This window comes from Balaenoptera musculus, chromosome 9, assembly GCF_009873245.2.
Source record: "Balaenoptera musculus isolate JJ_BM4_2016_0621 chromosome 9, mBalMus1.pri.v3, whole genome shotgun sequence".
NCBI lineage: Eukaryota > Metazoa > Chordata > Mammalia > Artiodactyla > Balaenopteridae > Balaenoptera > Balaenoptera musculus.
In genome coordinates, this window is record NC_045793.1 from 28,075,429 (window position 1) to 28,092,018 (window position 16,590).

The 16,590-nt window shown below is 44.2% G+C and overlaps 1 protein-coding gene across 1 annotated transcript; it reads right to left on the reverse strand.

Moving 5' to 3' along the window:
* Positions 1-7,897: 7,897 nt before the first annotated feature.
* Positions 7,898-15,856, reverse strand: LMOD2 (leiomodin 2). Its single transcript, XM_036864030.1, has 3 exons — positions 15,468-15,856; positions 8,746-10,101; positions 7,898-8,255 (listed from the first exon to the last, which is right to left on the reverse strand). Exons 1-3 carry the CDS (start codon positions 15,738-15,740, stop codon positions 8,229-8,231), a joined length of 1,656 nt encoding a protein of 551 aa, XP_036719925.1. The 5' UTR covers positions 15,741-15,856; the 3' UTR covers positions 7,898-8,228.
* Positions 15,857-16,590: the final 734 nt, after the last annotated feature.

The window sequence follows — 16,590 nt, forward strand, 5'->3', positions numbered from 1 at the left end:
ATTTCTTTAAAAACAAATTTATTAATGACAGCTTCTGGGGTAAAAGCCTAGTTACCATCCCAACAAGTGCTGACAGATCAAGATTCTTGTTAACCTTCTTATGAGTGTCGCGGAGAAGAATCACCAAAACTTCCTGGCAGCATTTAGAGAAAAATAAATCAGCACGTTGGTGAGTACGGTCTTGCTCCTTCTGACTGTGATATTTTCAGCTTTCTGCTGGTCTCCTGCATAGTCTGCAACTATGAGGCAACAGTTGAGGGCAAATTTCAAATCGTGACTTGAGACTGACTTTAGATCATTTGTTTTTGTGTTTATGTAATGATGATTACTCAGATGGATCAGCTGAGATTTCATTCAGGAAGACAGAGAATTTAGCTGTGGGTACTAAACAGTACCAGCTGTGACAACAGTATTTCAATCAGAGGAGATGGCTAGACTTCAGATACATGCTTACTTTTTAAAACTTCTAAATCTATAACCCCACAAAAGTCGTGCTGCTAAGAACCTGCTGAACTTGTCATAAAGACTAGATGGCAAATTACACAAAGTTTCAATATGGAACAAGTGATTAGTCGTCTGAAAATTAGTGCAAAATAGCCAATGTACAAATAGATAGTATATCAGAGTAAAGACTTCTGCTTCAGAGTGCAAATTTGTCTAATGAATTCAAGATTTAGGGGTTTAAGGATTATACTAATTTGACCTCAGGACGTAGAGAACAGGACTTCCACTTGCCAGTTGTCAGTCCTCGGCTTACCCGAACACTCTCCCGACTGTAGCTTGCACAGCCGCTCATGACTACATCCTGACCATGGCCCCAGATCACATGGGAGAAGGGGTGGAGTGAGGCTTTGAGAGAGGAGGGCCAGCAAGAGTGGATGCAGATATTCTTAGAGCTCTGGCCCTGCAATGCGCACAGAGGGAGTGCCTACCATTGGCTGCTCCCTAGTGATGCGCTCCTTGGAGCCCCTTAGCCTCCACGCGTAGGTCCTGCCCTGTCACAGACCCTGGGACCAATCTCGCCTCTAAACTTGGTCTCTCAACCATGATCGTTTTTGGTCCCGCATCACCCTTTGGCCACCCTGGGAGGGGTGGAGAGAAGATACTGTCATTTGTCTCTTCATTGTTGCTGAGCAGCTAATCATCTCCATCTATTCAGATATATGCATTGAGTGCTTGCTGATAAAGTCCTGGATCTCCAGGATATAGAATCCAGTAGGATAGTAGGAAGATTAAGACATCTACACAGATAGTATATAATGCAAGGTAAAATGTATTGCGAGATAGTGGAATACAGAATATAACAGGAGCAGGTGTTGGAGGAAAAAGATGAGTTCAGCCTTAAATATGTTGTGTCTGTGGCGCCTGTTCTTTTGAACGTATGGGTTTAGAATCACATGGGTGGTATTTGTGCTGGAAGTAAGGATTTGGGCATCACGTGGTAGGAGTGGAATTTAAAGATAGGAGTTTGGTTGAGGTCACCCAGGGAGAGTGTGGAAGAGAATAGAGTCTCCTTTGAAAGGTGCCCTGTTCCCCATCTCCTTGGTTCAATCAGCTACTCATCTTTCAAGGTCTCCTGAAGAATGAGTAGGTGCTCCCCTGAGGTAAAGTGTGGGAGGGGAATTCCAGGCAGGTAGGATGGTATGTGAAAGGTGTGTGTCAAGAGGCAGCATCACTGGTTCAGTGAACTGCGCGATGCTAGTATGGCTTAAGCACAGGGCACGTGAGGACAGATGAGGCCGAAAGATCAGCAGGGCCATGTTTGCCAGGCCAAGGGATTTGAAGCTTATTCTGCAGAATATGGGTTACCACGGAAGAATTTCAAGCAGGTGACTGATGTCAACAGAATTGCATCTTGGAAAAATCTCACTCTAGCACGTGGAGGACCAATGTGGGGTGAGGGAGAATGGAGACAGAGAAACCAGTTAGGAAGCAACTGGTTAGGAACCAGTTAGGAAGAAACCAGTTCAGAAGCAACAGTCCGGATAACAGATTGTGAGTGACCCACCAAAGGTTTTTGTGGTGATCAAGGAGAGGATATGCCATTTTCAAGGGGAGAAATTCTATTCACAGGCATAACCTCAGGGAGGCTTCTGTTAAATAAAAGCACCTTTTGATCTGCACCACTCTGACCAGTTTGGATATGCAAAGGTAGACTGGAGCTGCCCTTCGCCAGGGGTTGGAAAGAGTTGAATTTGCTGTGCAAAACAAAATGAAGAGAATCTGGAATTCCCAGGAGTGATTTAGGAGGATAGCAATGAAGGTGAATCATGAGAGAAGAGGAAAGTGTAATAAACTAACAAGAAAATACAGACTATTATGTGGGATAAAATAGCCAGTGGGGAAAAAAAATCTCTGATGGAGAATCAGCCCCTCTGTTATTGTTATAACATCTCATGTTTGATATGAAGTCATTTGTGTTGCTGTAATGTCAACCTTACCTTTATTTCCCAAATTTTCACGTAATGTTGAACCTGTGGAAACCAAGAAAGAGGGCTGATTGCCACAGGTCCATTTCCATGTGGTTTGAAATAGGGCCGTTAAACCATAGGTTTGCTAGATGCATGCTTGGTGCGTGGAGCCAGAGACAACGATGGGCAGATAAACCTCCGGCCCCCAGCCAATTCGTCCCAGAAATTCTCAGAAATCTTGCAGAAGACTTTGGACTGTCACAGAGGTGGACTGAGGTTTCCAGTTAACTTTATCTAGACTGTATATATACATGTATATGCACATATATGTCATTTTTATTTGACATGAGGAAAAGCATGTATATAATATATAAATGTATTTACAGAGAAATATATATAACATTTTTTTCTCAGATCGAGTAAAAATGATAATGTATGTGTATATTTGTGTATGTGAAAATATAATATAATATAATATAATGTAATGTAATGTAATGTAATGTAATATAATGTAATATAATATAATGACATACCGGGAAGATGTGCCTTTTTAATTTTGAGATTTGTGGACCGGTTGACTCTGCAAGAGAGCAACATGCCCATTACTTGAAGCATCTCGCTACATTCTTCATTGCAGTGGTAGAGTCGCCCCACTCTACCCCTACAGTCTAGTTTCCATCTCCACAGCTCCCATGGACTTGCTCCCACCAAGATCACTGGCTCAAGTGAACCCTGTCAACCTCCAGAACTCACTGAGGCATCTTATGCTGCCGACTGGCCCTTCCTTAGCGCAACTCTCTGCTTTGCCACCTGACATTCCTCTGGTTTCTCTCTGGACATACTCAGCCTCTGCCCTTCTCCATGGTCTCCCTGAGTGACCTCGTCCAAACCCCCATCTTGAAATGCTACTCATACACAACCCCCAAATCCTTACTTCCAGCCCAAATCCCACCCCATGAATCTAGACCCCTACTTTCAAATGGACAGGCACCTCAGACACGATACTGTTCAAAACTGAGCTCATCTTCTTCCTCCAACCCTGCTCCTGCCTTATGCCATTGTCCCGTTTTGTGGCACCACTACCCACCCAGATGGCCCAGCCAGGATCGTATCAACCTAGACTTCTCTCTTTTGTTGCCTCCTCCTCCCTACGTCTAACCAGTAACTAAATTCTGTGGAGCGTGCGCTTTCTCAGTCTCTGCTCTATCTGTTCTGACCTCTTCATACCTACACAGCGGTCAGTTCGTCTGCATTACTTTGTTTCTAGATCACTGCAATGGTCTCCTAACTGGTCTTCCTGTCGCCAGCCTGGGCCTCACTGAGCCCATCCCTCTCTCAGTTACGCAAGCCATATTTTTGTAAAGCTGTATAAACACCATGTCACTCCTCCGCTTGAAATCCTCTGTGCTCACCATGACTCTCATAATGAATCCACATTCCTTAGCTGACACTGAGTTGCTCAGGACAGACTTTTGTGACTCTCAGCCCCTCCCAGGCTTTTTATTCAGACATAGAAAATTGAATGGACTTTTTGAAATGTGTCTTACCGACACATGCCTCTGTGGTTCAGATAGGCGTATAATTTGACTGAGAGAAAACTGGTAAACATGACAATTTGGTTGAAACCTAATTTCCAGTTTCGGTATACCACAATGATGATGTACTCGCAACTCTTGTCTAACTGGGAGATGGCTTCTTAGCTGTGATTTTTCAGTCAATCATTTCTTCTAAGGGCTTTTTGGGAAAGTTAAAAAGTTAGAATAACTCAAAAAGATAAGTTGGAACAAACTAAATTCCAACATCAGCGGTCTAATCAAAATAACCTGAATATCCAAGTTATTAAAATTGCTTAAATAAAATATGGTAGGCTATGTAATGGTATGTGTGTTATTTCCCCCTTTTTGTGGAAAAAAAGTTATATGTGTGTTTAAATATGCATTAAGAAGGATCTAAAAGGATATACACTAAAGGGTTATCAGTAGTTCTGTGTGGGTGAGATTTTGGGGATTCTTTATGTTTTTTACCTTATCTGTATATTCTAGTTTTTCTTAATGATCACATACTTTTTTTGCAAAAAGAAAAGACCATACTGAAACTACATACTAGTACTATTCTTAATCCACCAAAGTTATCAATACTAGAAAAAAAAACTAAAATATTAAACCTGTCACATTCTTGTTTTTATAGAATTACATTAACCCTATGATTTTCTACCATTTTCTATAATACCCTGTTTTCTCAAACTCAGATGTCTCTCTTCATTCATCACCCCTACCATTTGATTCCTTTTTTAGCCTGGCATCTTCTCTTTAAAAATCCAAAACAAGTGTCACCTTCCCTGAGAAGCTTCTCTTGACCCCTTATCTGCTTTTGGTCCAGGGTCTGTGGTAAACTGTGGCTCACAAGTCAAATGCATTCAACATTTGTTTTGTCCAGTCTGCAGACTAAGGAGAGTTTTGACATGTTTTAATAGCTGAAAAAAAATCAAAGAAGAAAATGAACAACACATGAAAATTATATGGAATTTGAATTTTAGTGTTCATAAATAAAGTTGTATTAGCACACCAGCACACTCATTCACTTACATATTGTCTGTGGCTGTTTTCACCCTACGACGGCAGAGCTGAAGAGCTGTGACAAACACCAAATGGCCCACAAAATCTAAAATATTTAAATATTTTATATGCTGTTTTAAATATCTCTGGCTCTTTACAGAAAAAGTATGCTAAGCCCAGCTTGAGCTGATTAGGCTTCCTCAGTGCTCATGTAGGACCCTACACCAGCCTCTAGCTCAGTTCTTACTGCGTATTCTGGAAGGAATGAGGATCCTCATTGCTGGGCACTGGAGGACACTTTCTCATTCAACTTGGTCTCCCCAGCATCGAGGAGAGTGCCTCATCCACGGGGGGCACCTGATACACAGACACACGATGCACGAAAGAATGGTGTCAGCTCCCTCTCCTAGACTGTAAGTGACAGGAGGACAGGCGTCTTATCTCCTTCGTTCACTGTGTATCCTCAGCATCCAGAAGTATCTGGAACATGGTAGGCACTCAGAAAATAGTTGTGGAAGTTGGGTGTGTCCGTATTGGCACCATATTTCTGAGTTTTGTGATTCTTACCTCAGTTCTTTGTCTTTTACATCCGCTATTTGACGACTGATGGAGACAAAACCCCACCTTCCAAACCTCAGAGAAACAAAGAAAAGACAGTGTGAACTTGTCTGGAAATGAAGTAGTTAAGAGGTCTTTTCAAGAATGTATCGATTTACCCCAGTCTTCGGTGCCTCTCAATACGGCCACTGCCATCTGTTATTACCTCTTCCCTCTCACTCACTTGGAGCAACTACATACATCAGGGCAGGTATGAAATCACTGAGTTATTGCATACCTGTGGCAGCAGGGCTCAAGAAGCAGGGTGAGACTCGGCGTCCTGGCCCTGTTTCAATCAGGATGAGGCGTACTTTAAGAGATTAGTGTGCAGATATAAATCATGGTCTAAACACTTCATCTGGTCTTGGACAGCCTCTCTCCCAGTGAGCTGGACGCTCTTTAGAGAGGATGAACTAACCGGTCTTCGTACCAGCTCCGTGAGTTTGCAGGAAGGATGAACTCAGGATCCCTGTTCTGTGCTGAGGAGTCATGACAACTTGCCTGTTTACAGTGCTGTATTCTGAAATCACATTCTAGAAATGATTTTCCTGAATGAAAAATGTGCCAACTTAGTGCCTGACCATATCACACTTGTCTTATTAGGGGCTTTGTAATATTTTGTTTTGTGGGTTGACTGTGAGGATATCTTTATTTACATTTTGTGAAGTGCCTCGTAAGTGCACGCTGCTCTCTCCCGAAGCCCAAAAATTTCCAGCAAAGCAGTCTTTTAAAACATGAAGGAGAGAATATTTGTCTCCCAATCACTTCTGGTGAGAAGGCCTGGCAGGTTTCCACAGCCCTAGCAGCTCCCAGCAGCCCAGGAACTAGCCTCTCCCTCCTGGTTCTACACACCCTCTTTTTCTGGGATTCACACATGGTTTTATCAAAGGACCCTTTTATCAGCAACCATTTGCCCCTCTGCCTCATCATGATGGAGCTGAAAGCTGTTTGCATTTAGAAGAGCCCCGTCCTCATGCACACACAAAGGCCAGGGGAAAGGAAGGTCAGTCTTGGCTTTCTGTCCTAAATTCACTACACACACACACACACACACACACACACACCCCACACACACACCCATACACACCTTTCAGAAACCTACATTTTAGCTTTTATTTCTTTGTGCAACAATAAAGAACATGATTGTAAACACTAGTGAGAAGGGGTGAAATAGTGAAGTCACTACTAAGGGAAACTGAAATCCCCACTGTTATTCTAAGAACAGGGAGCCTTCGTGGGGTGGGGCGTTTGAGCCCGGATGCAAGCAGAGACGGGCAGCGATGCAGAAGGAGCACAGGCTTCTGAAACACACAGGCTCCCAGGCAACCCCAGCCCCTCTGAGCCTGGCTTTCCTCATGGACTAACCGGGGAGAGCACCTTTTAATGTTGCTGTGAAAAGTACACAACTTAGTTCTGAAAATGTCAGTCACTCCCTACACAAAGTCAGGAAACAGTTATTAAACGGGTGGCCCAGGGAGCTCGCCAGGACCACTGTCATACTCTGTAGGACACAAAGGAAACATTGCTAATCATAGATAATACAAAGGACTTTAGAGGAGATTTATAGCTTTCATAAACTGGAGAGGAGCACTAGGGTGGAATGAAGGGAATCTCTGATAGGTCTTTCTCCTATGTGAATGCAGATCTTTCTTGAGTGAGAGGGAGGTGGGGTAGAATGATTGCAAATACATGTACCCTTGTCCCTGGATGTGTGTTGTGGACTCTGACACCACTGCTATGTATTCAGAGCACAAAAAGGCTGAGACCCATTAAACTAAAGCTCATCCAGGGAGAGCTTAAAGGAGACTTGAACGGTGAAATCTTTAGCATCAGCCTCAAGATAGCTCTGAATTCGGGGTTGGGGGGGGCCTATCTTCCAGACGTTCCCTTAGCACTTACTTCCTCTCTACCAAGAGATTTCTAACTTTCAACTGTTTTCTTTTTTGTTCTTCTTCCAGAAATAGTTGGTTTTAATTATAAATGACTGAATGACTTCTGGGTACCTATCAGCCTTATGGAAATATGGGAGTGTCAGCTGCCATCCTGGGTCCAATATCCATGCATCTAAGATGATAATGGTCAGTTTGGGGCCTTTTCCCAAGCTTTTATCTCACTACCAAAAAGACTTTTAAGAAGGTTCTTGATTCCAGACCTTTAGAGAGAGCTCTGATCAGATTTTCTTAGACATGAGAAAACAAAGGCAAATGCTAACGACCCAAACCTTTTGGGGGGGGGCTGAGAATGTAATATTTTTAATATTTAGCAAGGTCACATACCTGACAGATGTGAATATCAATTTACAAAAAAAAATTAGTTTGTTTAAAAAAAACCCGAAAAACTTCAATCCAGATTTATTGGGATTACAAAAATAACAGCACATTTCATTAACTCATTACAGCTCAGAATTACCAACACAGCCAGAGCATGTTTAAATAAACTGCTTCTTGCCAATACAAATCTCATGACATAAAAAAGAAGTTTATTTTCATATTTACAGAAGAAACATGCAGATAGTTTCTTAAAATTCTCTTTGGAATTAATGGGTGAGGCTACTTTTAAAGTCAGAGAACATTTCAAATTGAAGAAGGTATTTTAGAAACATCTCACAATGCATTTTATCTAATGCCACTGAATAATTCTGCATCCTCTTCTAAAGATCGGGTTTTTATCGCAGAGCTTCTGGAACCTCCACCTACAAAAATAGGGGATTTTCTTTCAATAAAAACGGTACAAATGATAAAGTGAAAAAAATATCTGTAGAGTATGTCTTTAGTAGTATTCTCCAGGAAGAACTCAGATACAGATTATTGCTGGGTGGTACTCAAATTTTATATTATAAGGTAGGTTTTAAATCACTTGCAACTCTGTGGTAAAATTTTTGACAAGTGATGAATCTTTTCTGGAATGTAGATGATACGCCCTGACTTTCTTATTAAGGAAATCGGGATTTTTTTAGATTGAAGTATCTTAAGATGAGCCTGGCCCTTAAAAGACTGAGATGCCATGAAGGTGGCGCATCTCTCAAATGGAAATGTGCTATCTGGTGACCTGCTCCAAATTTGGTAGCCTGCTGGCATACTAAAACATTTAAAATAGTGATTAAGTATTTGAGAGGCGACTTTGGTACCCTTGTGCGGCCTGTCCTAGGTCTGCGCCCCAGGGTCTGCCCTTGGGTTACTTACGCGCTTTAGCTGTCTCATGCTGCTTCCCCGAATAGCTTCCATGAGATTCTCGTGAACTGATCTCTGTGGGGTAGAAGGTTGGGAACTGTCTTCCATTTTCTTCTCCTGCACTGACCTCAGGGAATTTCTACTTTCCTTTAGGATACTGTTTGGCTGTTTCTTAGCCTTTTTCCCTTTTTTCTTTTTCTGTCCATTTTGTAAGGCCCGCTGGGCGCTCTCCTGCTGTTTGATGACTTCTGCGATGTTCCGCGTGATGAGCTTCTTCTCTGGGAGCGGAGGGGGCGGAGGCGGAGGAGGAGGGGGGGGCAGCCTTTCGGGAGGAAGAGGGGGCGGCGGCGGCGGCGGAGGAGGGGACGGGGCCACCGGAGATGGAGGACGGCTCCTCACAATTTGGACTTTCTTGGGGAGCTTGGGGGATGACCGGGGAGAGGGCCTGGGGGATGCGAGAGGTGAAGAGCCGGGCGTTCCTCTTCTCCAGACTTTGGTCCTAAGGTTGGCTCCTGCCTCGTACCCCTCCTGCTGTTTTTGCTCCTGCATCCGCTTCTGCCGCTGTTTATCCATGTTTCTGGTCAAGAGGCTGGTCATGCTCATTCTTGGTCCTGGGAGCTCGAAATGGTAACCCAGCCTCAGCAGCGTGGTGTTGTCCCTCAGCAGCTTGACGATCTCCATCTCCACCTGGCTGCCCATGATGTGCCTTTGGTTGTGGAAGCGCAGCTCGGCGAGCACGGGGTTGTGCTGCAGAGCCCTCATGATGGCCAAGATGCCCCTGCCCGTGATGAAGTTGGACTCGATGTTGATGCTGGTGATGTGACGGTTGACTCGGAGCATTTCCGCGATGGCAGTGGCCACGCTGTCGTCGGCGCGCGTGTTGGCCAGACTGAAGGTCTTCACCACCGTGTTGGCCTTGAGGGCCTCCGCGAAGCGGGTGAGGGTCTGCGACGTGATGTTCTCGATATTGTTCAGATTGACTTCCGTGGTGTCGGGGTCATTGCTTTTCACCTTTTCCAGGGCATCCTCGATCACCGTCGGGTTTCCACAGGGGTGGATGGCAGCTGGGGACTCTGTGTTCCTTCCGCTGTGGCCGTTGGTCAGATGGATGTTTTCAATTTGACTTTTAAACGTCTCTGGCCTCGAGCTGTCGGAACTGACACTACCGTAATGTACAGATCCATTCATCCCTTTCTCGTTTTCAATCGTTCTTTCCTCTCCTTCGCTGTCCTCTTCCTCCTCGTCGTCCTCCTCCTCGGCCTCCTCGGCCTCGGCCTCCTCTTCCGTATACACCTCCTCAGAAACCTCACTGTTACTTTCGGTAAAGATAAGCTCTTCCTCACTCTCCTCCTTGTCTTCTTCTGCAACCTAAAGAGCATGGTATCATCATTAAGTTCGTCATTTCTAAGCACATTTTTAAAATTTACGAAAGTAACACGTGGTTTTGCAATACATACATGGATCAAATCATCATGTTGTCCATCTAAAACTCATACAATGTGATATGTCAATTACATCTCAATCAATTTTTTAAAAAGTAACACACAGTGGGCTTCCCTGGTGGCGCAGTGGCTGAGAATCTGCCTGCTAATGCAGGGGACACGGGTTCGAGCCCTGGTCTGGGAGGATCCCACATGCCGCGGAGCAACTAGGCCCGTGAGCCACAATTACTGAGCCTGCGCGTCTGGAGCCGGTGCTCCGCAACAAGAGAGGCCGCGATAGTGAGAGGCCCGCGCACCGCGATGAAGAGTGGCCCCCGCTTGCCACAACTAGAGAAAGCCCTCGCACAGGAACGAAGACCCAACACAGCCATAAATAAAATAAATAAATAAATTTAAAAAGAAAAAAAAAAAAAGTAACACACAGCAAGTAATACGGAAGTATATAAGAAAAAAAGTTCATCTCCACCTTCTGATCTCTCTAGTTTGGGTGACCAAGGTTAATATTTCCTTGCATAGCCCAACAGCTTTTTCTACAAACGTTTCTTTTGTTTTCTGCAAAATAAATATCCAGAATGCAGTTTATTGAATAAAAGTTTGCTAGCATTTTACCAGTTTGAACAGATACGTCGGAACTTCTGCTCTGGAAAGCCCTTGATAAAATGTTTGTTCCCTTAACTACCTCTTCTGAACTACTTGACTCCTAGTCTATTACAGTTTAGCAAATTCGACTATCCCTTAGGGAATCACCCCTCTGTCCTTCCTTATTTCTCCATCCCAAACATACAAGTGACAACAAAAATATACAACAGGTTCGTGGGTTCCCTTTCTTAATGCTCAAAAATTCTTCCCCCAATTTGCCTCCTATAGCCTATGTGACAGGAGCCCAGAGCCCCCTGCCCTGTCCTGTCTCAGTGTAGACAGAAGCGGGGCATGTCCCTCTGGGGTAGAGCCTGGCACAGGGTCTCAGAGACCCCGCAGCACCTGAAAGCTGAGGCGATCTCTGTCCTTCCTCTGGGGAAGGAAGCCAAGGGGGCAGGGCTGCCGTTCAGGGCAGCAGCAGGTCAAAACCCAGCTCTCTGCAGAAACTCAATCAGGTCACCCTTTTCAGCAAATCAGCTTGAAATCTCATGTTATCACAGGGTTAAATGAGACAGGACTGCAGGAGACACGAGGCGGGAAAGATAATGGCCCTTGGCACCAACTAGATTCCAACCGTAATGTGGAACAGCAGAGAACAGTAGAAAATCTTGAAGCAAGCCACTGCCTCAGCCTGATGGTCTTAAATTAGTTACCAGGTATCAATTATGAGAGACTTTCAGGCAAACACAATTTCATTCCATCTTTGTCTTTCCTGTTTACAAGACTCTTTGTACTGAGAAGCTCAGGTGACCCCATCTTACTTTTTCTTGCTACCTTTTCCGATAAAATAAAAATCTCGAACTTGCTGACACAGTCCGATTTTCTCTAATGCTATCTTTTTAGTCCTTTATTTTCTCTAAAGCCCTGAGATGCTTTCCTGTCCCCAAAGCCTTGATTCTTCCCTCCGTACTGGAAATGTTTTTGACCCCAGCCTGAGGCATATGGAATGAGCTTTGGAAAACACTGTGCTGGTCTCCAGGTTTGCTTGCCCAGTTGCTACCACAAAATAGCCTCCAGTTATCCACTTGTTTGGAGTGGCAGGCACCAAGTGATGGCCTGGGGAAGGGGTCAGCCACTCCTGGGTTGGCTCCTCCAGTCTTAAGGGAGGGAGAGTGATACTGTGTGTGTGTGTGTGTGTGTGTGTGTGTGTGTGTGTGTGTGTGTTGTAAGTATATGTTTTTAGCTGTTTCAGTATTTGGAGGAGAGGGACCTGTCACAAAATTCAAGGTATACTGCCTGTCATACCACCATTAAATTGTACCCTCTAGTTTTTAAAAAGAACTTTAGACTTTATCTGCAAGAGATGTTTTCCCCTTAAATGTATCTGGAGAAGTCATATGAGAAACTGTTATCCAGCAATGAGTTGTCCTGTAACATCTAAATGACATTTCCTCCAGAAATGTCTTTGACACCTCCTCAAATTATCCTTGTGATGTGTTCCCACAGTGTTGTACTTCCTCCAATAAAGTACCTATTTAATGATTTGTCATTTTTCTCAACAGACTGTTTGTGGGGTGAGGGCAAGGATGATGTCTGTTTTGTTCACCTTGCACAGTGCTCAGCACGTAGTAGGGACTCAATAAAATTTGTTAACGGAATGGCTCTAAATTGACATTGGTTAACAGTCCCTGAGAGTCGGGACAAGGCCTAGGAGAAAAGTACTGATGGGGCTGGGGTCGGGGGAAGGTGACCGACTGTCCTGGTTTGCCCAGGACTGAAGGGTATCCCAAGAAGCAGAGTTTTTAGTTCTAAAATCTAGATAGTCCCGGACAATCTGAGATGGTTAGTCACCCTAGGTGGGGGACATCTAAGAGAAGAACAGTGGAAGGGAGAAAGGTGTCTAGAGAGGGAGGAAGGAGGATGTAAAAACAATCATTGCCTACTTTCAAAATTATTCTGGCATTTGTACTGACTGCACTGTTCCAGATCACCTATCTGCCACTGTTCTGTAGTTAACCCAGATCCTTGCAGGAATAGGGGGGGGAAGGTGGAGGGGCGGGGCATGAGGTGCTGGGGGGTGATGTTGGTACCCTTAGGGCATAAATTAGGCAAAAAGAAGAAGGTGTCTAACCATTTCTCCTCATTACCTCCCTGGCACCATTACATGAACAAGGAGTCTTGGTTCCGTTCTGGTTCTGGTTCTACCCATAAAGAGTGGGTTGATTTTAGACAAATCACTAAAGCTCTGTGGAGGGGAGTCTCAAAGAAACTGCAGTAGAGTTGAGTGGCTCTCAAACCAGTGTGTGTCATAATCACCCAGAGGGCTTGTGAGGCCACACCGTGCTGGGCCCCATTCCCAGAGTTGCTCATTCAGCAGGTCTGGGGGAGTCCTAGAATTAGTAGTTCTAAGAAGATCCCAGGTGATGCTGTTATTACCCACATTCTGAGAATCACAGTCTTTGTGCCAACAGAACTTGGTTTGAATTTCAGCCAGAAGCTGTTAATCTCAAATGAGCTTCTTAACCTCTCCTAGTCTCAGTTCTCATGTCCAGAAGGTAAGAATTCAGTGAAGTAAAATGAATGTACTCATTGGCACCTATGCCTGAAGCCCGGCAGACACTCAAGCTAGGGGAGCTAGATCTTTGGATTGACAAGGCCCCTTGGAGCTGTTTAATGCAGGATAAGTTTGTGTGCGTCCAGCTGGGCAGAGGCTGTCATTCCCTAGGGGTTGAACATGATTTTCATAAGCATTTACAGAGCCAGTAGTAGCCTGATAATCGTCTCCTTCTCATGGTCCATACTGGGCTGCTCTTCACTTACGCTGCCGTCCCCCTCCCCCAGCAGCCACCAGTCAGCTGCTTTGAGCTTTTTCCTGGAGTGGAAATGGATTGACACCCTCCACTGGCAAGCTTCTGCTCAGCACTCCTTGTGACTCCAGAGATAACTAGCCAACAGGGAAAGGGTAGCGGGAGAAAAGTTAACTAGCTGAGAAAGGAATCGAAGTTCATCAACATACAGCCTCTCTAATTGAGCTGATAAGCTATTGGCAGGGATCAGGGATCAGCAAAACCTTTGGCAGGAGCTAGTGGGTTCCATCAACAGCTGACAACAGGCTTTGCCCTTTGTTTCCCACTGATCTCAAGACATTATGACATTAAATGCCTCTGCTGGGTTATTGCTCCAATGGCTATCTGTCCTGGACATTATGAGGCAATTTTAATCTTCTTATTAAGGAAAATCTTTAAGAACTCTTAAGAAAATGTCATACTTCTTATATTTGATCAGATTTTGGACACACATTTCCACATCAGAAAAAAAAAAAAAGACCTCTGAAAATCATGGTTGTGGAGGAACTGACCAACCCAAATCCTGGCCCATCATGTGTATCCTTCCTTCTCACCACCACCCCACTCCTTCAGCCCCTCAATGCAGGCAGCCACCGTGGCCTTGGCAGATCCTGGCCTGATCCCAGTGGCCCTTCCTGCGATGATTGACATGGACAAAGCTCACACATATCTTGCTAAAAATGTGGCCAACACACCCTATCATCAAGATCATCTAACAGCGCCTAGATTAGTACCATGGAAGTCTCGCCATTGGCTTTGGGCCATTTTGATTTGAGATGATTCCAGTGGAGCACAGAGGTATTAAACTGTCGCTCCTGACCAGTATTCTTCCACAAATTCAGGAATTTGTTATTTTGACATTCTTATTGTCATTACTATAATATTTTCCGAGGGCTTAGTCTTTTGAACTTCCTTCTGTGAATGATTCATTTGGCAAATTCAAGGTAACTGCTTACAGGTCAGAGAACAAGAGCTTAATAGGTCTGACCTCTAATATAAGCACATTTCCTGGCCTTAGAATCACCATTATAAAATAGAACAGAATCTTAGAGATCATCTACGCAGGCATGCTTAACCTGGGTCCTTAGGTGGGTTTCAGGATGTGTGTCATCATTTTGAAATTCTATGTAAAATTTGTGTATGTTTACACACGCACACGTTCATTTTCTTAAGAAGGTCCATAACTTAGCAAAATCTCAAAAGGGTGTTTGATTCACAAAAGAAACACTGGATCCAGTGTCCTCCGTCGACAGATGGGAAAGAGAACCCTGCAGAAGTGACTGTCTGTTTAAGATCTTACAAGTTAGGCACAGAGCAGGGAGTAGAAGTAAGGTCCCCTGACCCTCAGCCCCATATACTTCTCACCACCCCACACTTCCTGCTGTTGGAAAAAAAGAATTATTTTTACTAGAGTCACCATCACAGTCCAAGCAACCAGAGTACACACTTTTGTCTTTATAGAAGAAAATAAATGTAGTTAACCACTATATATATACACACACACACATATCTATACACATATATAAATACATCTGCATTTCTATTATGCCACATCCCCAACTTATAACTCAAATTAGACTTACGTTTGGCAAAATATTTAAACCCATGCTTTGCTTGTGCATTATTTTCTTCTTGAAGATCCCATCCTTGTCAATCATAGGACCCCCAACTAAGAATTTTACATATAATCCATTGGGTGGCCATAAAGTTAGATGACTATTTCAGCCTGAGAAGATTTTCAATAGCAGCTACAAGTGGGTTATAAGAAAAGAAGAGTGAGGAGGGCTGAAAAGTTAGAAAAAACAGCTTCCTGGGTTCGGGGTAGGGCCGTGGGAGCAGCTAAAGAAAAAAAAATCTGAGAGCCTACCTTTCCACACTCCCCCAGCCTCTCCTTCTCCAAGAGTTTCTGGGACTCCTTTTCCCAATAGGCCATCAGTGCCTCTCTGCTGAATGTCCCCGTGGGCGTTTTCTCGGTCAGGCTCTTTTGCCTCATCCCCACGGGAAGGCTGTGATCAGGTTCAATATCTTCCAGCTCCCTCTCTAGCTCCTTCAGCTCCTCGGCTGACAGGGAGGCCAGGAGTTCATCCTCATCGATGGATTCATATTTGCTAAGTCCTCTCCTGTAGCCGAAGGTAGACATGGTCCCTGCTCTGTCAGACCCACAAGGAGCTCGGTGCACGAGGCATTCAAGGCAGCCGGCAGTACGCAGGGGAAGCAAGTAGGTAGGCTGGTTAGCAACTGGTGCTGGGAGTGCCTGCGATAGCCTTTTAAGAGTGGTGGTACAGGCTGTGACAATGCAGAGAGGGGTGAAGACATAGGCTGTTTTAAGCATCAGACGTCAGCTAGACATTTGAACACAAAGAATGTCACATCGGTGGTGGATGGAGGTCTCGGAACCAGTGGGGATTATTCACATACTGGCCAGGGACATATTTAGCTGAGCCTGATAGCTCATGAGGACAGGCAGACAGTGTCTCAGATAGGGAGTAGCCCAGTTCTTGCTTTGTATTCAAACAACAAGGGGGTAAAATTTATTTTGAAAATGACTGGCTGCCACCACCATGGTCATGAAAAGATTCTTTCCTTACAATCTCCCAGGAGGAGAAATGACTGCACATCCCCCTAGAGTAGTTATTCTGTTTCTCCTAAAAACATATTGCGGGTGGCATTGATGGGAACAGAAGGCTATAATAATAGAGCACTTTCCTATTTACCTTGCATTTTGAAGTTTGCAAAGCACTTCAATGTAATTTTCCTAAACATAAGTCCTGTGAGATGACTTACATTATCCTCCTTTACAGATTTTGGCAACTGAGGCTCTGAGAAATTAAATGAAAAAGTCAGACACCTAGAAGGGGAGAAGTAGCTCTCTCCTCTGCACAAAATGGTTTCCTTCTCCTCACCCCTGAATATTAGTAAGCAACTGGATTTGCAACTAAAACTCCAAAAAGACAAATTATAATACTGGGTGTGATTTGTTAAGAACTGAC